General features: G+C 46.7%; 1 protein-coding gene across 2 annotated transcripts in view; it reads left to right on the top strand.

The window, feature by feature from the left end:
- cyc (basic helix-loop-helix ARNT-like protein cyc) overlaps positions 1–19,967 on the top strand; it is a 66,228-nt gene extending 46,261 nt beyond the window's left edge. For both annotated transcript variants that reach the window (XM_075875379.1, XM_037421614.2), the window contains exons 8-15: positions 543–807; positions 1,932–2,078; positions 4,559–4,665; positions 5,245–5,395; positions 6,722–6,973; positions 8,429–8,516; positions 16,100–16,268; positions 18,523–19,967. In XM_075875379.1, coding sequence (XP_075731494.1) covers positions 543–807; positions 1,932–2,078; positions 4,559–4,665; positions 5,245–5,395; positions 6,722–6,973; positions 8,429–8,516; positions 16,100–16,268; positions 18,523–18,695 — 1,352 coding nt within the window. In that variant the 3' untranslated portion in view covers positions 18,696–19,967. The remainder of the gene's footprint in view (positions 1–542; positions 808–1,931; positions 2,079–4,558; positions 4,666–5,244; positions 5,396–6,721; positions 6,974–8,428; positions 8,517–16,099; positions 16,269–18,522) is intronic.
- Positions 19,968–25,671: the final 5,704 nt, after the last annotated feature.

Genomic DNA, 25,671 nt, shown 5'->3' with positions numbered 1-25,671 from the left:
GGTGCCTTCCGTGCATAGATTATACTATTATCTATGCATTGTGAAAATCCTGTCTCTAATTAGCTTTTAGTAACCAAAGCTCTAGCTCTGGAAATTCCGAAAAGGTGGAAGTTTAAGGGAAGAGTGAAGTTCGAAGTGAAGAAAAATTCGTGAATACGGAGGGTCACTCGTGCCGATGTTTTGGCTAGTGGACTTGCCTTACAGCCTTGAAGTCAGACACCCTGTGCTCCCGATTTTCAAAAGTCTTTTACAGGTGGGTAAAATGACGCTGTCCTTTTTCAACTTAGGTTGGCGAAGTCGCTCGTGAATCAGCTCGCTCAGACTCAGATCGAGCCGTGAGTACGAGTCTGAGTGAGTCCGGGTGAGTAATATTTCGGTGAGTGAGTCAGGCTCGGGAAAATGTCGGCGAGTCTGGGTCCGAGTCAGTCCAGAGCGCCAGATATGTTTCACGAGTGAGTTTAAGTGAGCTGCACAATTTCTGCCGACCTGTGAGCCCTACGCACTCGTCATGACACGTGACCCGTTTGCCCCGGTTCACGCAGCGATGCTCCCGCTGAAAGGGGAATTTCCGCAGCGGCAGAGCAGGCTGTGTCCCGGTGCCCGTCGCTCCTTCTTCTGTCGGATGAAATGCAAGACGCAGGCGACCGTCAAGGAGGAGGCCGACACCACGACGGGCGGCCAGCGTCGCCGCAAGTCACACAGCTTCGACCGCCGATACTCGGTCATCCACTGCACCGGCTACCTCAAGTCGTGGGCGCCCGCCAAGCTCAGTCTGCCCGAAGACGCCCCAGCGGACGACAGCGATGGGTACGGGGACCATATACGCAATATCGCTTAGAAGGGTGGCGGCGTGCGCTAGTTGTCATATGGCAGCGATCGTCCTTGTTTCTCTGCTGGTCCTAGTCGTCAGCTGACGCCATAGAAATCATCATGAGTACATCATGTTTCTTTTCTTGTTGTTGTAAGCTGTCAGATTAAATATGTAACTGTGGACACAGTAAAGACTCCACTTGCTAAAAGGCACGTTACACGCACTCTCCGTCCTCCTGCACCCCAAAAATTTACCAAATGGCGTGTGTGTGGGGGGGAGGGGGGGTGGCAGGTTCGGATGACGTAGCTCTGGTTACCCTCTTCGCCCCACCCCACTCCAGAAAGCTGAGAAAAATATTTTGGGGAAGTACGCAGTGAGAGAGGGACGACGTCATGTGGACTGAACTGGCCTGTTTGTATAACCCGGTCTGGAGAAGTTTTCAGAGAACGGACAAGAAACATAAAGGAATTGCACTCGCCAGACTTGCACTAGAATCAAGCCAAAATCGCTGATCGTGACGGTGGTGGTGGTGGTGTTGCACACCTGGCCGTTAATCACTCTGCCTCATGCAGTGTATCTTCCCGCATATGATGTTTTACTAGTACTTACGAGTTTCACTTAGGCTAGTCTTTCGGAGATAAGTTGAAAGTAATCACGGACACTTCATAACGAAGCACTCGCTCACATTTGGGAAAAAAAAGATCTGCTCATTAGAAGGTAGAGGACACCATCGCGCGACCATGGCAAACTGCACCTACTCAATTCGCTTCCCGTAGTGCACGTCGAAAAATAAAATTAAGCTTACTTGCGGCGTTTCGCACTCAGTTTACAATAAATTTACACTGTGCAGAGCTAAGCAACGGCATTGTATTTGCCCCTAAGTTCCGAATCGTCAACTGGAGTTCGAGGCAAAGTTAACGTGTTGTGGGTGAGAGCGGTGTCTGCGTTGCGTCACATTTCTCGCATGATGGTTTGCTAACGTGCAACTAGATCTTAGCACTTCAATTTCCTTTGACCCTTCTGTGCGCGAGCTCTTCCTGATGGATATATATTTACGTTGGCACCTCGGGGGTCTGGTATTCAGGGCGCCACGAAATAAACCCTGCACGTTGTTTTCCAGGTGCAACCTGAGCTGCTTAGTGGCTGTGGGCAGGGTGCACGGAGATCTGGCCAGCAGCCCCGCGACAAGGACAGCACTCGATGCCGAAGCGGTACAGTTCGTCTCTAGGCACGCCGCCGACGGGAAGTTTCTTTTCATAGACAAGAAGTGAGTGCCTCTCGAAATTTCCCACAGATAACGTCACCCTCGCTTTACTGCAAACACTCTCCCTGTCGAAGATAGACTACCGTATCGGTTTCAGAAAATAGCGCCCCTTCCGTTATCTTTTCTAAGATATCAGCCAACTACGACTGTCTGGGACACTGCCGAAGAGCAGAGTAATTTATTTATTTATTTATTTATTTATTTATTTACGAACTACCTACATTGCCATGGCGGCATAACGTTGGGGGGGGGGGGGCAAAAACATAACCAGTATAGAAGTACGCATTGAAGATATATACACATACATTACAAAGATCACCATAACATTATCAAAGGAACCATAAGACCGGCTCAAAGAAGTGCATTTTCAAGATACGCAGTACAATCACTTATTTATCGAGAGCGATTTCACAACATAAAAAATGAATAATCATTCGTTATAGCTAATAAGTAGATCGTTTGTTAAACTATTCGGATTCTCTATTGTTTCAGGAAGTAACGAGTAAAAAAAGGTTGGTTCTACAGTTAAAGGTAAAAACCTTTTTGCTGTTATCACAGTGAGTGGATGTGTAGTGTGTTTCGGCGAGATAGCCGTGATTATCAATAGCTCTGGTGGAGTTACATATTTGGGGCAACAGTCTATTTAAAGCGGCCCTGCAACACTTTTTCAGCTTGGTCAGAAAACGCTACTGATCGGTATAGTAGAGGCTCCCGACAACACGCTAGCCAGATATTATAGCGCAGCACGCGGCCTGGAATTCACAATAACTTATCGAAGTCAGCTAAAAATTGCTTTCTATTCTCTCGATAAATGGTGGAAGACGCTCAAAAATCCCTCGTAGAAAGGCCATCTATCAGCCGTTGGCTTATTTGAACATGACGAGCTCGGTCGTTGCAGAGATCGCCGGGGGAGGCCATGACTTGGCCACGTGTGCGCGCGCGATCATACTGAAAAAAGCCGCGTATTCGAAAAAAAAAAAAAGCTGAAAGTCACGATGTGCACGTGACGTATTTTTGCTGCCCATGCCATGCCCCCTGCTTAGCTTCCAGGGCTTTCGTCGGGAGGAGAGAAAAGAGAATGCGATTGCAGCGTGCGACGAACCTTCGTAACTCCGCTCGTACTGGACGGATTCTTACAAGTTTGGCGGCGTTGAATTTGTGAGAGAATGAGCTATTTTAGTGAATCTATTTTGTGGTTATCAGGGTCCCTTTAAAGACACTGCGTGAAGTTAATTGCGGTTATTGTGACAGCCCACGTAACAAATTATAGCAGGTTACCTGAAACTGATTTGACAACATGACATGCCTACCGAAGTGGTCGCGTTAGAGGTGTTCCGACACATTTATTTAAATTTATGGAAGATATTATTACACTTCTGGGAATGCCTAATTGCCGCTTCCCTCCGTTCAGAAAGATGACACCTTTATGTGTTATTATGAAAGTGGCATGACGAAAAAAGACGAAAAAGCTGCAACTACACAAACACTGTGGTTCATGATTTGCTGATAGCCGATCTAGGCGGCACAATTTTTAATCATTCATGTGATTCAGCACGTCGAGGGGATGGTCTGACTCACGCTTGAAGCGTCGCTGTTCTTTTCGGTGTCATGGTCACTGATCGACTTATACATGTATGCCGAGTGGCTAGAAGCCGTGAAGTCATTGCTAGAGATTTTTCAAGACCAAGACAACAAAGCAGAAAGTTACGAATGAGTGACGTATACTGCACACAATTTCCTTTGATGACAACCTAGTATATGCGTTCATGCACTTAGATGACCGGGATACGATAAATAAGTCAGCTATCTCAAAAGTGTAAATAGGGCAGCTCTGCCCGAAAGTCGGGGCCTTGCCACACACACAAAAAGTTCCGTTGTATTCCAGATAGTTGTACTTTTCCGAGAACTCCGATGTAAGTCACTCAGAGCTTCAAATGATGATTGCTAGTTAGTTGAAGCACAAGCGATTTTGAGTAGATGCTAGTAAATACCAGCCGATAATTACAGCAAATTGTTTAGCTGTCTACTCGTTAAAAAAGATTACGTGCTATGGTCGGATGATCTTATTACACTTCAGTGCCAGCTTGAGGGGGAAGTGTTCCACACTCGCCGTCATGGCTGCGAGCAGCGCTAACCAACACTTTCGGGGTTTGCATGTACTAAATACCCCGTAAAGTAAGTGGGGTAGCGACCGATTCCGTGGCTCAAATGATAGGAGCATCGGGTGCGTAATCCGAAAGTTACAACCTTGGTCCCGGCCGGCGGCAAGTTGTCCTTTCACCCAGTTTAATTTCTTCGCATCTACATCCCGATTAATGCAATACGCTTAAAAATACCATTATCCTGCCTGGCTACTTTATCTGCGAGTTTTCATTTTCATTAACGTTGTGCCAAACAAATACACGAGCCCTGAACATTTCCTTCCTTCCTTCATTTGAGTAGACATGAAAGTTGATCCCTACGTCTGAATCGTCTGTGCACAGGGCAACATTGATCCTTGGTTACCTGCCGCAAGAACTGCTTGGCACAGCGTGCTATGAGTACTACTGCCAGGACGACGTCTTGAGGTTGTCCGAATGCCACAAGAAAGGTAAGTACCCGGGCGTTTTCAATGTTACTTGATAGTTGCACGTGGGGACGTACACGTTTCCCGACTGAACAAAGGTGGCAGTGATGAATCGTGCACACTTAACGAGGTGCAAAAAATAATGTTTTACTATACTACCTTAGCTAGAACAGCTATTTCCTAGTGTGCTTCAAAACTGCGCAATAGCATGAAAGCTGTGTGTTCAGCGTCACACTTCCGGACATTTTTCAGCACGTTAAGCTCAGGCACTATGTATGTGTACTCGAAATGCATAAGCCACACCAAAATTACTCATTTTTTTATTATTTAGTTTGGTGGAACCTATCCTTTTTTTTGCAATGCGCACAGTTATTATTGTTTATGCAGACATTTCTGGACACTTCACACTGTTACCGACCTAGTGTGTAACACTTTTCAGTTGTGTAACGTGTCTGAACGACATTCAGAGAACAATAACGCTAAACAAATTTTACAATATTAAAACGCCACTGTGATAAGACGTCAGGTTTTGGAGTTTCCATGTTGCCTAAAATACATTGGAAAGCAACGGTGTCAAGTCTGATGTGCCATTCATGTTCACAGTTCTTCAAACGAACGAGGTGGTGTGCACGCAGCCATACAAGTTCCGCGTCAAGGAAGGTTCTTTCGTCTGCCTCCAAACTCAATGGAAGGCCTTCAAGAACCCGTGGACCAAGGAACTCGAGTGCCTCGTTGCCATCAACACGCTCATTGGGTAAGCGTCAACTACATAAAAAATCACATTTCGTTTATTCTTTCACGTGTGTGTAGTGTACTGCTGCAGACACGTCTTGTTAGGGTAACTAGTGGCTTTCGATGCGGATTAGCTCCTCTTCTGTGGCTCAGGCAGTGACTGTATCGCCGAGATAATCAGATATAGATAATATCTTTTGGATACCTCTTTACCAGCCTCTTGCGCTCATGAAAATAAATGAACTCTGATATTCTCATTGCATGCACCTAGACTGAATACTAAATGCATGACTGATATGCCACGTATTCATAGCAGTACCTTGAATCGCCAGCCCTTTAGAACCATTCAAAGTGCTCTCGTCAGCTGTAAGCTCCATTAGTGAAACTTTGTGGCAAAAACACTTATAACATAGTATAGTATAGTATAGTATAGTATAGTATAGTATAGTATATTTCAATAAGTGTTACGGCGAAAACGTGACGACGGCTATGCTGCTCCACGCACAAGGTGTTAAATAATGAACAGTAAAAGCTACCTGATTCTTAAACTTACATAGAAAGCCACTTGTCCTTAAACAAAAAAAAGCACACCAGACAAGTGTAGAGCTGGTTATCTCCGAGAATTAGACTGGGCTGAAGGCACAAGTGTAAGTTGTATATTTTGTGTAGGCATTGTCGTCCTTGTGTTGATTTAGTTTATAGTAGTATAGTGTAGTGCAGTACAACACTGTATAGGTAAATATGGTGTAGTATAGATGTCAAAGGCAAACACCATCCACGAAATACCGCACAGTGGAGGAGCGCTGATAAAATGAAAACTTACCATATACACAACTGTGGCGTAATGCTACCACTGAACTGAGGGGTTTCACGATGAGGCTTTACAGTGGATCAGGCTTTCACTGTATAACCTAACTGAGAAACTTTGATACCTGGCGTAAGAGTGTTCAAAGGTTAACGTGGGTCTGCAATGTACAGATGCAATAACTTAGAATAACTTTGAGGCAGCTTGAGTGCACTGATGCATGCATTGACCATAAGGGTCACAATGGCCATATCCAGTTAAGCCACACAAATATGACACTTACAATGCGTCAGAAAAGCCACAGTGGCCGCACCCAGGTAAGTCACACATATATCACACTTACAGGTAGGTGGGTGCACATTTGGGCGAGTTGTTGATCATACATCTTGTGGCACTTATTTGAGACACCATTACTTTGCTTTTCGCGCCTTGAAATCACATAAGTTGTTCATACGCACTAAGCTCAGACAACGCTGCAGTGAGAAGATATCGCGCTGTCCGTGATATTTCATGAAAATAATCCTTGTGCTGCACTCTGAGCAGATCTCAAGAGGTGGTTATCGTGGACAGTTCGAACGGTCAGCTGGACGAACTACTGTGCGGAGGTTCGACCGTCGGCAGCGGCCAGGGCATGGACGTGGTGATGCACAGCGCCGTGTCCTCGGACCACGGGAGAGGAGTCATGACCCAATCGAGGTGTCCAATGGCGGCGCCTCTCTCAAGTGGTGCAAGTCGTGTAGGTGCCGGCAAAACTGGCCGCCACATTCCCGTGCACGCACTCGGCAACCAGGCAAAGTAAGCGCAACACTATTTCAGATAGATAGATAGATAGATAGATAGATAGATAGATAGATAGATAGATAGATAGATAGATAGATAGATAGATAGATACGCTCAATGTCGCCGAAGTTTGCTAAGAAATGCTTCGCATTTAAAACAAGAGACAGGTATGTGAGCCAACCTTCGATCGCTCTCACAGATGCTGAGATTTCGTATATACTGCGTAGTTGATTACGTGATTGGCGGGGGAGGGGGAGGGTTTGTCAGTGTTTTAAAGGCGAAGCTCCTTGAGGCGTGGGTAGGTCGTCACCTGTATGTATGCATGTATGTAGTAACCACCTCACAGCATATCCACGGAGTGAACAATGATGAGTGGGGCGAAGCTTCAAAGGGTTTTATCGGCAAACCATGAATCATCCGCTGGCTGCGTCCGTCCGTCGTCTATCTGCCTGTCTGTTTGATACATGGACGGACGAATGGACGCACGGACGGACGAACAGACGAACGCACGCACGGTCGGACGGAGAGGCGCATAGACGGATGGAAGCAAGAACGAACAGACGGACGGAAGCGCGGACGGACTGATGGACGCTTCGCCCCACTCATAATTCACTGCGTGGATATGCTGTGAATTTTTTGTTATGCCTTCATGTTTGCATATATATGACACTTTTTTTCCCATCAAACTTTCAGTTGTTAGACAGCGCTCGTGCCGTGCACTTCCTTGTGTTTTTTGTGCGCTGATCGTGATTGGAAAAAAGTGTACATAAGCCTTCTCGAATGCCAGTACTGCAGCCAGCGACCACGCAAGAGCACACTGCTGACTCAGGCTCTGTAAAGGTGCCTCCTTAGATTGCATATTTTGACTGAAGCAAAAAGAAAAAGCCACAAGGTGGGAGGAGTCGTGATTCTTTGTTTGGAAAAAAGGAAGAAATTTGATTGCGCACCCCCGCAACTGTATCACATTATGGAAGACACCTCAGCAGTGGCAAACTGAAACAGGTGAACACAAGCAAAATAATGCAGTGAATATAGGTGAAGGAAGGTTGATTGAAAAAAGATAAAAATGAGAAAAAAGTACAAGCGCTCTCGGAGCCTTGCCACGTCGATAAAGTCGAGCAGTGCCGACAAGACATGTTCAATGTTATTGCACCGGTAGCAAGGGAACAGCAGGTGCTCGGATGTTGTCCTTGAAAGGCCAAGGTTGGCGTAGACTACCAGGAGATTGCTACTTGCCTCGCTCAAAGCACGACAGTGGAGCGGGAGAGGATTCTGACTTTCTGTGTTTCCACAGTGAACGCGGGAGGGGCTGCCCTTTGTGATGAGCTGGTGAATGCTTTCTGAGGAGCGAGGGAGTGGTCGAAGACACTTGCCGACAACTGTGTCAATATATACAGGGCCTTCACGTTGCATTGTTTTCGTCTCGTGACCGCCAGGATTACGTGACTTATAGTTTGTGCGCTATTGCAGATCGAAAGAAGCCTGCCAGAGTTCGAGTGTCACACTTCTAGATGCAAGCTGCCTTGGCGGGACTACAAACCAGCCATCCACGTCAGAGGTGAGTTAACATAAGGTGTGATAGTGGAGAAGTCATCACTGATACTTTTTTCATCTCTGATATCTCCATACATTTATAGACGTGTTTCTGTTTTAAAGCCGTCTTTAATTGTGAGAGCAATTATATGGACCGTCTCGGCTGGCTTTTTGCCGTCGCCGTCATTCACCGTTATGTGTACGTATCTATATATATGAAAACCCAAGAAAGAAAAAGAAGTCGCCACGCTTCCCGTTTATTATCCCGATGCATACCCCAGCGACACATGCCCATCATGTGGACACACGGCGACACTCGCACAGATGTTCCGGGAGTGTAGAACAACTCCTCCCGACTCTACCTCAAGCAAGTGGGAGAGGTCCCTCGGGAGCTCACTTCTCGCCGACCAGCAATGGGCCTTCCAGCAGGCCCACGAAGCGGCCGCCAGGTACTCCCTGTCGGTCCCTACGTGGGAGACGCCCGCTACGTGCTAAGCGCGTCCTGCAGGACTGAAATAAAGTTTTTTTTCATTTCATTCCATTCCAGCGCTCGGCGCCCAGCTCGTCAAGATGCGCCAACGTGCGCTTATCTACCACGCGTACTTTGCCCCGCGAATGGGAGAGGGGGAGGCTAGATGCTTGTGCGTGCGCGCTTATCCGGTGGTAGGGAGAATCGTGTGCCTTCTGATTGCGTTCTGTCCGGGTCCACAAAGGTCACTTTACTCGCTGCACAGGCCCAGTTTGCGAAAAGAGCGTGCTTTTCATACACAGCGAAGTATAACAACTGGGACACTAGTTAGTTTGCCCTTATATGTACTTGTGATTACGTTTCGTTCATCGTTTTTGTTTAAGCAGCGCTAAGGTCCGAGTAGTAAACGTTGCTTGTTCACTCTCGTCCTAGTGTATGTTGTATTCGTGCGCCATTTGTGTGTGAGCAGCGCGCTGCACGTTTCAATCTGCTTGTCGTTCTCAGCGTTACATTTTAAGTTGTTGCTATCGCATTCATGGTTTCGCCCTTGCGACAAAACTGTGACTTTCTTTAATGAAGCGCAATTTAACAAATATCTTGCTGAGCACGGAAAGCGATATTCCCTTCTTCACGTTTTGGCAAAACGTGGAAGTGTGAACATATTGTCCATCGTGAAACGCAGTCGAAGTAGACTTAAGAACTGGTTTAGAGCTTATACTTCATTAACAAATTTTTTTACACGCCAAATAATCTTTCTTTAAACAGCTAATAATCCTAGATATATATGACACATAAGAAAAAAATGAAAGAATGTACGTGTTCATAGAAATGTAACATATACGTCTCCTGAAGTGAAGTTTTCTCGTCTCTTCGGGAAAGTAATTATTGCCTTAAGTAAAGAATGCAAAGATGCGTAGAGAAGTCCTAACATTAAATAGGCAAACAGGTCAACCGGAACAGCTTTTGATCCAGTTTGCCAAAACGTTAGGGAACAAACTGCAGAAGAATGGCAAACTACGCTTGCTACAATGTCTTTTTTCTTGTCCTGTTTTTATCTGCATTGTTTCCAACTACAGCATGGCAATAATATTGCGGAAAGGAGCAGCTGAGGAAGCGGAACCACCATGTGGGTTAATCTAGTTTACTTTGACATCAGCTGGAGTGCTTTGTCATTGAATCGATTGATAGATATGTGGGGTTTAACGTGCCAAAACTGTTTTTGCTTTCCCATAGTAGAGTACCAAGTACTCTAAATCGTTAGCACCTTTTTCTAAACAAACCACCATATGAATATGTGAGACGTTTTCATCGAATCGAAATTCTGTGAATATTAGGGCCCAAAAAACTATTTTACAAGTTGAACTTATAATACTATAGGGGGGGGGGGGGGGTGGAGGCAAAATATTGTCGCAGTGCAACGCGAACAAAAGATGACAGCAGCTTACGGCAGCGAAAAGAGCGTATTCAGGATCAGCTGTACAGCAAGATGCCTGCTTCGTTGTCGTCCCGAAAAACCACCTGACGCACTAGCTGGAATCTACAAAACATTTCTATCATCGTTCTTTTTCATATAAACACGTGTCACTTGCCCCTTCTTCTAAGAGCATCGTCCCGATGCTGATTCAGACGCACAGTATTTTTTTTAACGTGCAGTCAGTCACTCACATACGGCTTCATACGCACTACATGAACAAGTTCAGGCTGGTGCTGGTGACGCCTCGGGCATTGGGGACTGTCGCAGACAACCTCGTAGGTGACGTCACTTAGCTGGCGCGATACTCGGTATGGCCCGAAATATCGCCTTAGCAGCTTCTCGGACAGTCCACGTTTTCGCACGGGGGTTCAAACCCACACTATTGTCACCGATTTTGTACGTTACAGTTCTATGGCGAGCATTGTAGCCGCCTGCGTCGTGGTCTTGTCGCTGGTGGATCCGTAAGCGGGCGAGCTGCCTAGCTTCTTCCGCGCGTTCAGTGAACACGTCAGCGCCTGTGTCGGTAGCGTCCCATTCATGTGGCAACACCGCATCCAGCATAGTCCGTACCTCCCGTCAGTGAACCAAGCTGAATGGAGTCATGCGAGTCGTCTCTTGTTTAGCCGTATTGTATGCGAACGTGATATAGGGTAAAATTTTGTCCCAATTCTTACGTTCGACATCCACGTACATCGACAGCATGTCTTCAATTGTCTTGTTGAGGCACTCCGTTAGTTCATTCGTGTGCGGGTGGTACGCAGTGGTCTTACGGTGAGTCGTTCCACTAAGCATCAGGACGTGGTCTAAAAGAGCTGCCGTAAATGCTGTTCCGCGGTCTGTGATCACGATAGTCGGGGCACCGTGGCGTAGCACAATATTTTCTATGAAAAATCTCGCCACTTCCACTGCGGTGCTCTTTTGGATAGCCTTTGTTTCGGCATACCTGGTTAGCTAGTCTGTTGCGACTATAACCCAGCGATTCCCTGCAGTAGACGTAGGAAGGGGTCCCAAAATATTCATTCCTATCTGTTCAAACGGTTTACGGGGAACCTGAACTGGTTGCAGCTGACCGGCGGGTCTCTTTGGAGGTGACTTGCGTCGCTGGCAAACGATGCAAGTCTGAATGTGGTGCTTGACGGCTGTTGTGAGTCATGGCCAGTAGTATCCCTGCTGTACTCTTGCCAATGTGCGAGTGTAGCCTAAATGGCCAGACGTCGGCTCATTGTGGCATGCTTGGAGCACTTCAGTTCGAAGGGGTGCAGGAAGAACGAGCAAATAGGGAGCTCCGATGGATGAAAATTTCTTTTGTAGAGGACGCCATTGCGTAAGCAAAACGACGATAATGTCTTTGCAAAGACTCTAGGTGCCCTCGAAGAACGTCCGTCCACGTAATTAATCAAATCAAGCAATTAAGGGTCACTTCGTTGTTGTTGGGCAATCGTAAACGCGTCGAGAACACCAAGAAAGGCCATATCGTCGTCGTCAGAAAGAGAAGCTGACTGTACTGGCGATCGAAACAGGCAGTCGGCGTCCGTATGGCGCTTCCCAGACTTGCGTATGACCGTCATATCAAACTCTTGTAACTTCAGACTCCACCGTGCTAATCGGCCGGTTGGATCTCTTAAATTAGTCAACCAACAGAGGGAATGATGGTCACATAACTTTGAAAGGGCGGCCATACAAATACGGGCGAAATTTCATAACTGCCCAGACCACGGCGAGGCATTCTTTCTCAGTTGTTGAATAATTGGCCTCAGCGCGTGTTAGCGTCCTGCTTGCGTAGGCGATCACTCGTTCCGTGCCTTCTTGCCACTGCACAAGCACAGCTCCGAGGCCTACATTGCTTGCGTCAGTGTGAAGCATTGTTGGCGCTTGCTCGTCGAAGTGAGCAAGCACTGGAGGTGTTTGAAGACGTTGGCGGAGGTCATTAAACGCTGCTTGCTGTTCGTGGTTCCACTCAAAGGTGGCGTCGTCTCTAGTGAGGCGAGTTAACGGCGACGCAATCCGTGCGAAGTCGGCGATGAACCGGCGATGAACCAGCGATAGTAGGCGCATAGGCTCAGAAAGCGCCTGACAGCTTTCTTATCGGATGGTACTGGGAACTGTGCCACGGCCGCAAGTTTTTCGGGATCAGGCCGAACGCCGGTACAGCGGGCGACATGACCAAGTAACAGCAGTTCTTCAAAACAAAAGTGGCATTTCTCTGGTTTCAATGTGAGGCCTGCGGAGCGTATGGCTCGTAAAACAACTTCTAGCCTCTTGAGATGCTCGTCAAAAGTTGGGGAAAACACTATGACGTCGTCTAGATAAACTAAACAGGTCTTCCATTTTAACCCTGAAAGTACAGTGTCCATGAGCCCTTGAAAAGTAGCGGGCGCTGAGCACAGACCGAAGAGTAGAACTTTAAATTCATATAAACCATCCGGCGTCACAAAAGCGGTTTTTTCCCGATCTCTAGAGTCTACCTCAATCTGCCAATATCCACTTCTGAGGTCCATTGAAGAAAAGTAGCGAGCGTTTCGAAGCCTATCGAGGGAGTCGTCAATACGTGGAAGCGGATACACATCTTTCTTAGTCACTTGATTCAACTTCCTGTAATCCACGCAAAAACGCAGGGTACCGTTCTTTTTCTTAACTAATACTACAGGCGATGCCCACGGGCTCTGTGATGGCTGAATCACATCATCTTCAAGCATTTTAGCGATTTGTTGCTGTATCACTTCCCGTTCCTTTGGAGCCACACGATTAGGATTCTGGTGTATAGGCCTTGCTGCGTCGTGGGTAATTATTCGATGCTTTGTTAGCGGCGTTCGACCGACCCGTGATGTCGATGAAAAGCAGTCCTGGAATTCAGCTAGCAGCTCAAGAAGTCTCGTTCGTTCGTCCCTTGACAACGTAGTACCAAAGTCAAGATTAGGTACTGATTTTTCTTGCGGTGCTTCGTCTAGGGCCGATAAACTGCCTTGGATTTCTGCAGTAGTGTCAAAGTAAGCGACGGCTGTACCCTTCGGGAGATGTCGGCGCTCAGTGTTGAAGTTAGTGAGCAGCAAGTTTGTGCGTCCAGCAGTGACAGTGACAAGACCTCGAGCAACTGAAATACCGTGGCTAAATATCAGTGAGCTTATTTGGTCAGCGATGCCGTCGCCGTCAAACGGCTCATCCCCTGCCACCGAAACAAGCGTACACGATCGTGGCGGGACGACCACATCGTCATCCGTCAGGCGCAAAGGCCCTGAACAAGACGTATGTCTCGGCTCTGAACAATCGACTAAAGTAGGGCTGTTGTTGCGAAATGTAATGACACTGTCAGGGATGTTGATGACGGCGCCATGTTCTCTCAAGAAATCCATTCCGATAATCAGGTCTTTCCAGCATGAAGCGAGAACGACGAACGTCGCCACGAAAGTAGAGCCACCGATGTCGAGCCTTGCTGTGCTAATTCCGACAGGCATCAGTAATTGGCCGCCCGCCGTCCTTAAGTGAGGTCCCGTCCACGCTGTCTTTACTTTCTTGAGGCGTACGGCAAGGTCATCACTGATAATAGAGAAGTCCGCCCCGGTGTCGACTAAAGCTTTGACTTGCTGTCCACCCACAAGAACGGTAAGGCCTGGGGTCACAGTTTCGTCGGTATTACGTCTTGTCGGCTTTACAGCGTCCTGAGGTGGGAGTAATGGAGGCTTTTTTTCTTCGTCTTGACAGCCTGCAACCTTACCCCTTGAGGTCGCCGCCTTCAGTTTCCCCGGTGTGGGCTGGGTGACCTCGCTCCTCTGGTGTCGGCAAAAGTGCGGCGCTGCAACGAAGGTGACTGGGCAGGAGAAGGAGAGCGTGGTCGACGTCGGAAGACCGGCTCGTAATCAGTGTAGTCTCGTCATCATTGTTACGGCGGCCGTCGAATGGGTGTCGAGGTACCGGAGGTCCTTGAGAACCGACATTGCCACGGCGGTATACGTACTCGTTGGCATGTCGAATGTCAAACCATGGCCTGAGAGGGCGAGATGGATCGGCGCGGTGCCAGCAATAGCGGGCTATGTGGCCTACACCTCCGCAGTTGAAACAGAGTGGACGCCTGTCGGCAGTGCGCCAGGTGTCTGTTCGGCTAAGCTGTGGTTGCCGTGATGACTCCTCACGCGACGAAGGCCATGGCAGACCAGAAGACGACTGGTCGTGTGGGGGCTGGATGGGTGGGCGCCACGATGTCTCCCCCTGTGGTGGTGACCAAGGAACAGTTGCAGGTGGCGGGTAGTATGAAGGCGGAGCGGGTGGGGAGCTTCGAAGGGCTGTGGCGTACGTCATGGGACGTTGTTCGGGGGCAGGATCAGCTGTCGAGAATGCTTGGCGGATTTCGTCACGGACGACTTGAGCGACAGATGCCATGGGTGTATCCACTACCGGAGTCCGCAGCCTTTGCAATTCTTCACGAACAATCTCTCTAATCATGTCACGTAAGGAGCTATGACTGTCAAACGTCACAGCGGCGGCCTGAATTTTGGGGCTGCTGCACAAGCGGTCATATTGTCGGCAGCGTTGGTGAAGGGCCCGCTCGATAGCCGACGCTTCTTTAATGAAGTTCTCTACAGTGCTTGGCGGGTTGCGCAGAAGTCCGGCGAACAGCTGCTTTTTCACGCCACGCATGAGGCAGCGCAACTTCCTATCTTCAGTCATCTGCGGGTCAGCCCTCCGAAATAAACGTGTCATGTCTTCGGTGAACATGGCGACCGTTTCATTGGGTTTTTGGACCCTTAGCTCTAGTAGTTGGTGGGCGCGGTCACGTCTGTCGACATTGGCAAAAGTTTCAACCATCTTCTGGTGAAAGTCGGTCCATGTCGACAGGTTGCCTTCTCTGTTCTCGTACCAAGTACGAGCGCTGTCATCGAGATAGAAGTAGGCCCGGCCGAGCTTTTCCTGAGCAGACCAGTGGTTGATATTCGCAACACGGTCATAGTGGTCTAACCAGTCTTCTACATCTTCGTGTGCGCCACCACCAAAGCGTTTAGGCTCCAGCGATTGAAGAAACGTTACCTGGGATGGAGCGGGAGGACTGGTGCCGAGAAGTACAGGCTGGGGGCTTGTGTTGGCCATTTCTAGATGTCTGGTAGAGGTTTTCTGCGAGGGGTTGCAGTCTGGAGGAATACCTCGTAGCCGACGACTGAATCGATGGACAGGGGTTGCAGTAGGCACGTCCGGGCTGGATGAACGGCTCTCACTAGGAGTGTGAAGCATCGGGCAGCGTCGCGGCCCAGCACCTCCACCAGTGTCGCAGTGCAACGCGAATAAAAGATGACAGCAGCTTACGGCAGCGAAAAGAGCGTATTCAGGATCAGCTGTACAGCAAGATGCCTGCTTCGTTGTCGTCCCGAAAAACCACCTGACCCACTAGCTGGAATCTACAAAACATTCCTATCATCGTTCTTTTTCATATAAACACGTGTCAATATTTAGAAGTCGGTAATTTTTTTTGTTTCCCGAGGGCGAAAAAATTCTTGTAAGTATTTTTCATTTCGCTTGTTTCTACACCACCTTGCCTCCGAATATTGCCGGAATGTTGCCCGTCTCCTGCGCGCTGAATATCCAACATGTTCTAACTTGAAGCTTTAACGTGGTGATTAGTTCTTTCGCAACGCCTTATGATAATTATACGAGGGCGCACGGTTATGTCTGATCTCAGGAAGCAAGGAAAGTGTTCGGTAGTCCATCGCCCAGCACCGTCCTCACCGGGCCCGGTGACCGGAACGGCGAGATGCAGACCGATTCGCCCGAGCCACCGCCTCAGTCGGGTCACGCTGCTGCGTCGTTCAGGTCCGCGTCGCCAGCCAATCAGGCCATGGCAGAGTCCGGTAAGTGCCCTGCCCGCTAGATGAAAAGTTAGCTCCGTCGGTATGTAATCTGTAAAGGAGCGTAAAAAGTATGACGCTGTCAACTAACATGTAGTACATTCTTTCCTTGATTGCATGCAAACGCTTGCCACTGAGAACAAAGATGGCCTGTAGCTTTACAAGGCATGAGCCAACTTTAACTTATGTGACTAATGGAACATTAGGTGTGGCCAAACGTCGTAGAGTTATTACTGGTCATTGTGGCGAGTGTCAAAAGTGTCCATAATGCATGAACGTTTCTTTTTTTCCAGATTATTGCTTAATGCGTGGGTTATTTCTTTTTCTTTGTATACGCTATTCTGTGTGCTGTCGAACTGGGTCATTAAATCCAGTCAAACTGCCACATTTTCTACGAATCAGAGAGATCGTAGCTGTCATGTGAGTCAATCGGAGTTGACAAGACGGTGAATTGGACATGGCGGATTTTTACGTCGCTTCCGACAGCATTTCGAGATGTTCCAGTCAACTTGTGAAGAAGGCTGCCGTGCAGACGTCGAAACGTGTTTTCCAATCACATTTCTCATACCTTTGTCCCGACTAGACAGGCTCCCATCATACCGCATACTTCATCTCTGCAGATGCCATCCGGTTTGATGACAGAGGCCTGCCAACGTTGCGGTTTCCTATTTCACATTCAAACCAAAATCTGTTCGACAGGTCACGTTCTAGTGTATCAGTATCCAAAAACATTTCTGTTAGCTGTTTCGACGAAGTGAAACGCTAATAATTTTGAATCTTGAAATTTATGCCGTATGATTACATAAGATTTTTGAGCCTTAGCGGACAAAATGCTACTTGAAGTATGTTTTAGCTGCTTCAAACGCCTTTGAATGCTGAGCGTCATGACACTTCATTATCTCAACCCTCAAAAACAATCCAGGACATAGTTTGTAAAATAGTTGGGGCAAGGTAATTTGCAATTTTGTGAAAAGATGTGTCCTGGAGTCTGAACAGACCACGAAAATTTACTGCTTGTAATGACACGTTACGGAGCAGGCGGGGAGTACAACCACATTTACATCTTTTGCTGAGCACACCTCTATTTCATGATATGCATTGGCGAATTACAATTGAAAATAAGTAACGGCTGCTTAGACGTGAACAATGACGTTTTATTCTTCTGAAGTCTAAAACCAATGCATGAAGCTAATCCATCGCCTGCAGTGCTTGGTCAAGCACAGTCTTTTTGGCTCAGGGAGGGAAGAAAATAAGAGTGCACACTGTTGGAGGATTATTCATTCGAAGTGTTCTCAACATTCGGTCCGGGCTACCCAAATTAGGTTTTTATTTTTGGAGGGCGGTAGGTGAAAGAGTACAAGTGTTTATAGTTTCTCGGACATCACATTTTAAGACAGAACCATACTTGCGACGTTCTCATAACGGTGGTTTTCGCTCTATGTCGCAATAAAGCCAGTTTGTGATGCGGTGTTGTGATCAGTTATTATTACTAGAAAGTGACTGAAATTAGTACGCGAAGTCTGTGATGACTAGAGTTTCTACACCGCTGAGTGCACCATGACACCAGAAGAAGAACTTGGGCCGACTTTCACAATTAAGCCATCACACTTCATTGTGGTATCGTTTACAAACCAGGTCACATGCCGAGAATAATTAAGCCTTGAGTAGACGTGCAGTAATGGCTTAACAAACCCACCACGATGGCCTGGCTAAGGCGCTCGGATGCTGACCCGCAGGTCGCGAGGTCGAATGCCTTCTATGGAGGCGAAAATGCCTGAAGCCCGTGTGCTTAGATTTAGGTTCACTTTGAAGAACCCCAAGTGGTCGAAACTTCCGGACCCCATCACTATGGTGTGTCGCGCAATCACATGCAAGTTTTTAGACGTTAGACCCCAAGACTTATTATAAGTCGTAGTAATGGTTAAAAAACATGTCAGAGACTATTTACATAGTTTGTAATACCATCACTGTGTACCGCGCTCTCATGGTGGCAGCTTCTTTTGCTTCCAAGACAAACGTGACAGTTTTATTTTAATACTTTTTTTTGTTTTTAACGACGCGCCACTTACATCCTGCAGCCCAACAAGTTTGTTAAAGGGTCGCGAATTATTAAACAGCACAATAAATATGCAATAGTAAATACGTGAAACAACTTCATCAACAAAGTCTCGCTCAAGTATGACTGCGATCCACTCGCGTATACTTAACTCAGTAAGAGATCTTGCTTGTAGGTTTACGTTCTGCTTCTTCATCCTAGATCTGGACCTGGTGAACAGCTTCGTGAGTCGGGACATTCTGACTGCCGGAAGTCAGGGCAACAGTGAAGGAAACGACGAGGCGGCCATGGCGGTGATCATGAGCTTGCTGGAAGCGGACGCTGGACTTGGTGGACCGGTGGACTTTAGTGGCATGCCGTGGCCCTTGCCTTGAAACACCCGTGCGCCCTCCTGTTTACGTGGAGCTATCGCGAACCATTCGTCGCGTCGAGCAGAGAAGAATAGAGCATCTATGGACACTCATGCGAAGACATTGCATCTAGTCTGTATTCACTCCAAAGTGTGTGTACGTTACCGCACAGAACTCCAAGTCACGCTTTGGAAAAGACCAAGCCCAGCAGGAAACGTTTAAAAAAACTGATGACCATCTCTTTCAGCGTGGTTCGCGGTAAACCACGTGGCGTGCTTGTCATAGAGTGCTGGTCTTATTATTTAGGCTTCCTGTGTTTTAACAGCGAGTTCTGCTTCTATACGCCAATGTCGGTTGTGCTCCACCATTTCCCTATCCACAGATTGACGTGAGACCATGTCAAACAGCCGCTTTGCAAGCATTGTTAAGATAAACTCTATACCGTTGCCGCAAGTATTCTGAGTGCGTAAACGCACACATTTGCAATCGAATACCTCGGAAAAAGATTAACAAAGTAGCAATGTGACAAAGCAGTGCGCTCACAGTGGTAGAGATCACTTGAAATAGGACTGGAACACGTTAGAAGTTGCTTGTACAGTACCCGTAAAACAGGCAGAACAAGTGTCTGATTTACCTCGTTTCTGCGTCGTCTCCTTTGCAAAGCGTCAGACGATGCCCTCACTGTGAGCCCTTGCAGGCACGTGATGTGATGTGGGCTTTAGCTGACACACAGTGGGAAGTGATAGAGGTTCGATTCTGTAGACGCATCATGTCGCATTCAGTAAGTCTAGCCGTCGCAGCCGTGTTGGCGACATGATGGGAGCTGTGATACCGCAGAATATACCGAAACGCCACTGTACTTGCGGCAATGGTAAATTAAGTTAAAACCGAGCAACAGCCTGAGTCACGCTGTGTAAGTTTGAACGGTGTGCTTGAATCAAGTTTTGTTTTAATTACGGCGATCTTAACAATAATCGTGAAGGCTTCTATCTTGTCATGAATTTCACAAGCAAATGGAGATATGCAGCCAACTAAATCGAGCGATGATTCTGTGTTTGTCATAAGGTGTCTGTTGCGACGGTTTTATAATAAAGAAAACACTGCAACTATATTCCATGGTGTATATGAGGAAGGTCCATGGCAAGTGTGCTCGTAAAATCAAGAACACAATATGCGAATATTTGTGTCAAGATCAAGGTCATTACATCAGGTCACTATGCTATTGTTTCTTGGCCTATTTATTGTATTACAGTTATTACCTTTCTCTTGTTCAAAATACATATGTTTGAAGGATTACATGTTGCTGTTATCGTCTTTCTTGTACCCTTGTGCCAATGGAGGGTCGTTTACTTGCGTCAGCTCTGCGAATAGCAGTTCTGTGACAAAAAAGGAAGATGTTTCTAATGAGCCTAACTCTGGGTCTTCACATCACACAGGTACCACACAACTCCGATTGGAAGCATCCTATTTAGCGAAGGCTTCGGGATTTGAAAATTCGTTGCATATTGTTCACGTGAAGAACACCGCTATACGAAGCTACCCAAAGGTGTTACTTTCTTAATGAATGCTGTTATCGGAGTGTTTTGTTACTTCGAATGAGTTCTGCAGAATCCCGCAAGCTAGCGAAGGTTTATGAAAGGGAGAAATGACAGTCACCCATTCATAGCATGAATGCACAGAGAAATCCGCAAGGATTTTTGGAACAAAAGTATTCTAGTTGAAGGAAAATTCATCCTGGTTTCCGGACCAGGATGAATGCGGGAGAGAGAGCTAAAAGAAGGAGAGAGGCTGGTAGGTTAGCCAAGCTAGGCTTGGTTACGAGAGCATTACTTCGGCTGCCCTACTGACACAAGAAATCTATGGCAGAAAAAAATTACTCTCTAGATAAATTGTCTTCACTGAAAGAAGGTACGCCTAACTTCTGCAAGCGTGCTTCTTTTGCCCAGTGGATGAGACCCTCGACTTTGGAGTGTGGGACCATGGTTTCGATACTCAGCACAGCCTCGAAGTTTTTCCTTTATTTTATATGCGTATTTCCCTTTTAGCACATTCAGAAGATTCAGAGATACATACCTCCAGCAAGCCTGTGTCTTTAGCCCATTGGGTAAGACACTAACATTTGGAGCGTGGGGTTCTAGGTTCAAAACTCAGTGTAGCCTTCAAAAGTTTTGTTTATTTGATACAGGAATTTCTTTATGGCGCATACACAAGGTTTACAAATGGTGATGCTGTGCATGCCTAGGCCTACATCACAGGGGATAAGACACTCGCCTTTAGACCGCGAGGCTGCACGTTCGAAACACATCGTAGTCTATAAGTTTTTTGTTTTATATATTTCTTTCTTCAATTCCATTTGTATTGTGACAAAGAGATGGATGGATGGACAGACACTTTTTAATCACCTAGACAGCTTCTATACCGTCTACGTATATAGAAGCTTCGCTCACGATCTCTTTTTCAAGTAGTGTAAATAAATCAAGACATTAATATATCATTATTAGTCGAGTAAAAATGGTAATACAGTGCAGGTAAATGAATATGGAGATGTCCCGTGGTTACAAACCGGAGGATGGATGTGATTAATTAGCGTGGCGTTCACTGTAAGAAACTCTGCGATAGCGGCTCAACTTTATTGCGACTTCAAACCGTGCAAAGACGGACCTCTTGTGCGCGTGGGTGCCTCCGTACTGAAGCTTCACCTGATGCGTTGGCTTTCCCGCAATGCATGTAACAAAAGCAGTCAAAAAAGTTGAGGCCCTTATCACCACTGATAAGACGAAACTTTTGTCTGACGTCAGAACTTGCAACAAATGTTATACCGCGTGCTTCTATTGAAGGCTCCCAACTGAAACTTCCCCCTGATGCATTTGCTTTCCCGCAATTCATCTCGAAAAGCGGACGAAAAAGTTGGGGCTCTTATCATTCCTGATAAGGCTCAAATTTTGTCTGACGTCACAACTTGCAACAAAGGTTACACCATGTGTTTTTATTGAAGGCTCCCTACTAAAACTTTCCCCTGATGCATTTGCTTTCCCGCAATACTTGTCGAAGAGCGGTCGAAAAGTTGAGGCCTTTATCACCCCTGATAAGGCTCAACTTTTGTCTGACGTCATCAGACTTTTTTAGCCCTTTCAGACATCTGCGAAACGAAAAGATGCAATAGTAGGTTCACCGATTCAAGTTGTGACGTCATACAGAAGTTGAGCATTATCAGGGGTAATAAGGGCCTCAACTTTTTCGACTCCTTTTTTTTTTTTTTGACATGCATTGCGGGAAAGCAAACGCATCAAGGGAAGCATCAGCTCGGAGGTCTTTAATATAAACGCGCAGTATAACCCTCGTTGCAAGTTGCGACGTCAAACAAAGGTTGAGCCTTACCAGAGGTGATAAGAACCTAAACTTTTTCGACTGCTTTTTTGACATGCATTGCGGGAAAGCAAATTCATCAGGAGAAGCATCAGCTCGGGGGGCTTTAATATAAACGCGCAGTATAACCTTTGTTGCAAGTTGGGATGTCAGACAAAAATTGAGCCTTATCAGGGGTGATAAGGGTATAACTTTTTTCGACCGCTTTTCGACATGCATTGCGGGAAAGCAAATGCGCCAGGGGGAGCTTCAGCTGGGGAAGCTTCAATATAAACGAACAATATAACCGTTGTTGCAATTGTGACGTCAGACCAAAGTTGGCCCTTATCAGGGGTGATAAGGGCCTAAATTTTTTCGACTACTTTTTTTTGACGTGCATTGCGGGAAAGCAAACGCATCAGGGGAAGCATCAGCTCGGAGAGCTTTAATATAAATGCACAATATAACCTTCGTTGCAATTGTGACGTCATACAAAAGTTGGCCCTTATCAGGGGTGATAAGGGCCTAAACTTTTTAACTGCTTTTTTGACACGTATTACGGGAAAGCAAATGCATCAGGGGGAGCTTCAGCTGGGGAGGCTTCATATAAACGCACAGTATAACCTTCGTTACAATTGTGACGTCAGACAAAAATTGAGCCTTATCAGGGGTGATGAGGTCCTAAGCTTTTTCGACTGCTTTTCGACATGCGCTGTGGAAAAGCGAATGCATCAGGGGGAACTTCAGCTGGGGAGGCTTTAATACAAACGCACAACATAACCTTCGTTGCAAGTTGTGACGTCAGACAAAAGTTGAGCCTTATCAGGGGTGATAAGGGCCTCAAAATTTTCGACTACTTTTCGACATATACTGCGGGAAAGCAAACGCATCAGGGGAAGCTTCATCCCGGGAGAAAGAAAGGGAAGAAAGAATAAGCAGAAGGATAGGGTGGTTAACCATTCTTTAAACCGGCTGGCTACCTTGTGCTGTGGAAGAGGGCAAGAGAAACAGGGTCACCGAACCTGAAACAAAAAGAAAGAAGGAAGGAAGATCGTTTTCTTTATCAAAGTAAATGTCACGACCATCTAAGTGCGTTTGTTTGTCTACAGCCTGAGCAATCAGCACATCTTGGAGATCATTTCGAAGTGGGAATCTGTATAGAAAATCGGGTTTCATGAGGTTTTAAAATGTTATAAGAACTCCTGTAAGAAAATAGTAAAAAAGAACAAAGGTTAGTGGCGTAGAGCTTCGAACCTGGGGTCTGATGGTTCAAAGGCGAGTGTCTTGCCCACTCAGCTAAGCGGCAACGTTAAGGACGGCCAATGTATTTTAACCACATGAGTACGAGAGATAAAAAACAAAAAATGAAAACTTTCTGTCAAGACATTGTCAAAGTCTTTCGTAATGTGGGGATGAAAGCTCATTTCAGGAACATTAGCACTCAAACACACCACAGAAATTCCGGCAGCGAGAAAATTTATTTTAAACACGCTTTCAGTGACCACGGAATGTCCTTCCTATGGGGTCGTCACAGACAGAAGAGGTTCTTGATGCTGGCGAATGCTAGAAAGGAGCAAGACGCCGCGCCGATGACGCTGGACAAAATGTTTCTGGGAAGATCGGAAGCGTAACATTTTCGGCATACTCTACGCTTGAAGACCCCTCAGACAAATCTGCAGAGATTCTGCACAATATTTGACTTGCGTAAGCTTTAAGTTGATAGCTTCAAACAGCTCGTTTAATAGAAATTCCGGTGTTGGTAGTGACTTTCCAACGTGCAACCTCTCGCTTTATTGCGCGATGCGTTTAGCGGCTCTGCCACCACGCATAAAACATCCAGCGTACTAACGGCGAGCTATATATACAAATCATTTAGCGCTGGTGTACGCACATCTCGGAGGTTCTTCGGTGGCGTGAGAGATAACCCGGGAGATGGCGCAAACGGCCTACGGGTGCTAGAATTACTGTATATGTTACCTTTAGGTCGCTTATCCCAAATGTAGCATATGCGGTAACTATAACAGGAGCTAAAGTTAACGGGAATGCTTTCAGCGTTCTGTCGCGCCGTATGCACGGATATAGGAGCAGGGTAAGGGCCAGCATTATTCTGGGGTGAACCCACGATAAGCGACGGTTTTTCAGGAGGGCTGAGAGACAGGAAATTTAAATGCAGCGTTTTTACTATGTTCGCTTCTGGAGGGGCAAGGGGAGGTGGGAGGCGACAACATTTTCAGGTACTCCCTTCTCCCACCGCTGGTGCCACCACTGTATAGGGGCCGGCGTGAGTCGGAACATTCGGCTTTTTTTTTTTTTTTTTTGCGGCACGGTTTAGGTGTCGATTGAGAAGCGAAGCTACGCTAGCAGTTGGGATGGTGATACTACCGCGGTCCTATTACGCTATCGCGTTCTTCTCTAATATAATTATTGCTCTAATATAATTAAAGTGGCTCAAGTGTCCTTCCGGTTTTTTTCTGTGCTGAGTGAACGGTAAAGGCCTAACCCCACACGCGGCCACTCTCTCTCTAGGGAGAGGGCACGGTGCCGCGTCCAAATGCCACACGTCGACGCGCTGCGACGGATACGTGAGGTCAGGCCTTAACAGTACCTCCGTGCGTTGGGAATTCGGACCCCTTTATGGACTAAAATACCTAAAGAAACTGTACTGAAGTGTAAGGATCGTTTTTGAAAGGTGTGAAGGGTCGGTAACACAGTTAAAAATATTTCTGGTTCTAGAATACGCGTAAAAAGAAGTGCAAAAGGCCATCCTAAGATTTTCTATTGCTGGGTTCTGAGCCCAGGCCTAACGCTTCGAATGCAAGTGTCTTAATAATTAGGCCACATATCCACGCTTGCAGAACACGAATATGTCTGAACCATATAAACGCCTACCACTAACAATAATAAAAGAGACATTTACGATGTTACTCACTGCCTCCCCCAATAAATAGGCGACCCTGGTTCCTGACGAGTCCAGTAGTGACCCTCACTCGTCGTCGCGGCCTGTGGTATTCCGTGCGTTAACTTTGTGTTTCGCGCACTGCCGAAACGTATACCAAAGGCCGCTTAGAAAGAAGCCCGTGATTAAGATTTGCTGCGACAGGTGCCGCAGCAATCTCGGCCGCTCTTTAGGCCGTCGTTTAGGCCGCTCTAAAGCCCATATATTTTGAAAGCAGCGACAATTTCCTCCGCGCGCGTGTTTTCCTCCTCGATTCTCCTCGGGTTTTTAGCCTCTCCTGGCCGGCGCGGCCCCACACCCTCCATTGGCTCACTATAGCCGCATTAGAATCACTGTTCGCGCTGGTTTATTCGGCTTCTTGATGCGTTATACAAGGTCCTGTCATATGAAAAAAAAAGAAACACCTGGACGAAAGTAGGCTTTGGATAGAACACAGTGGCTGATATATGTTTTTAATGCGATTTAATAAATAGAAGCGGAAGCACTTTAAAAAATGAGTACCAACTAGCTGCTGGGCGGTTTCCCCCGTCTACGGTTCGGCTGTCCGTAATGTGGAGGCGTGTTAAGTGATATAATGTAAGCGCATAAAGTTTTCATTGAACTTTTTTTTCATTCATTGTGGTCCTAATGATCTCAAAGAAGTTATAGCCTGAAAATAATGCGATGCTTCACCTAATGAATTTACCGAAATAAGTGGAC

This window comes from Rhipicephalus microplus, chromosome 2 (assembly GCF_043290135.1).
Source record: "Rhipicephalus microplus isolate Deutch F79 chromosome 2, USDA_Rmic, whole genome shotgun sequence".
In the NCBI taxonomy this organism is placed as follows: domain Eukaryota; kingdom Metazoa; phylum Arthropoda; class Arachnida; order Ixodida; family Ixodidae; genus Rhipicephalus; species Rhipicephalus microplus.
This window is presented reverse-complemented; position numbering and strand designations above follow the sequence as displayed.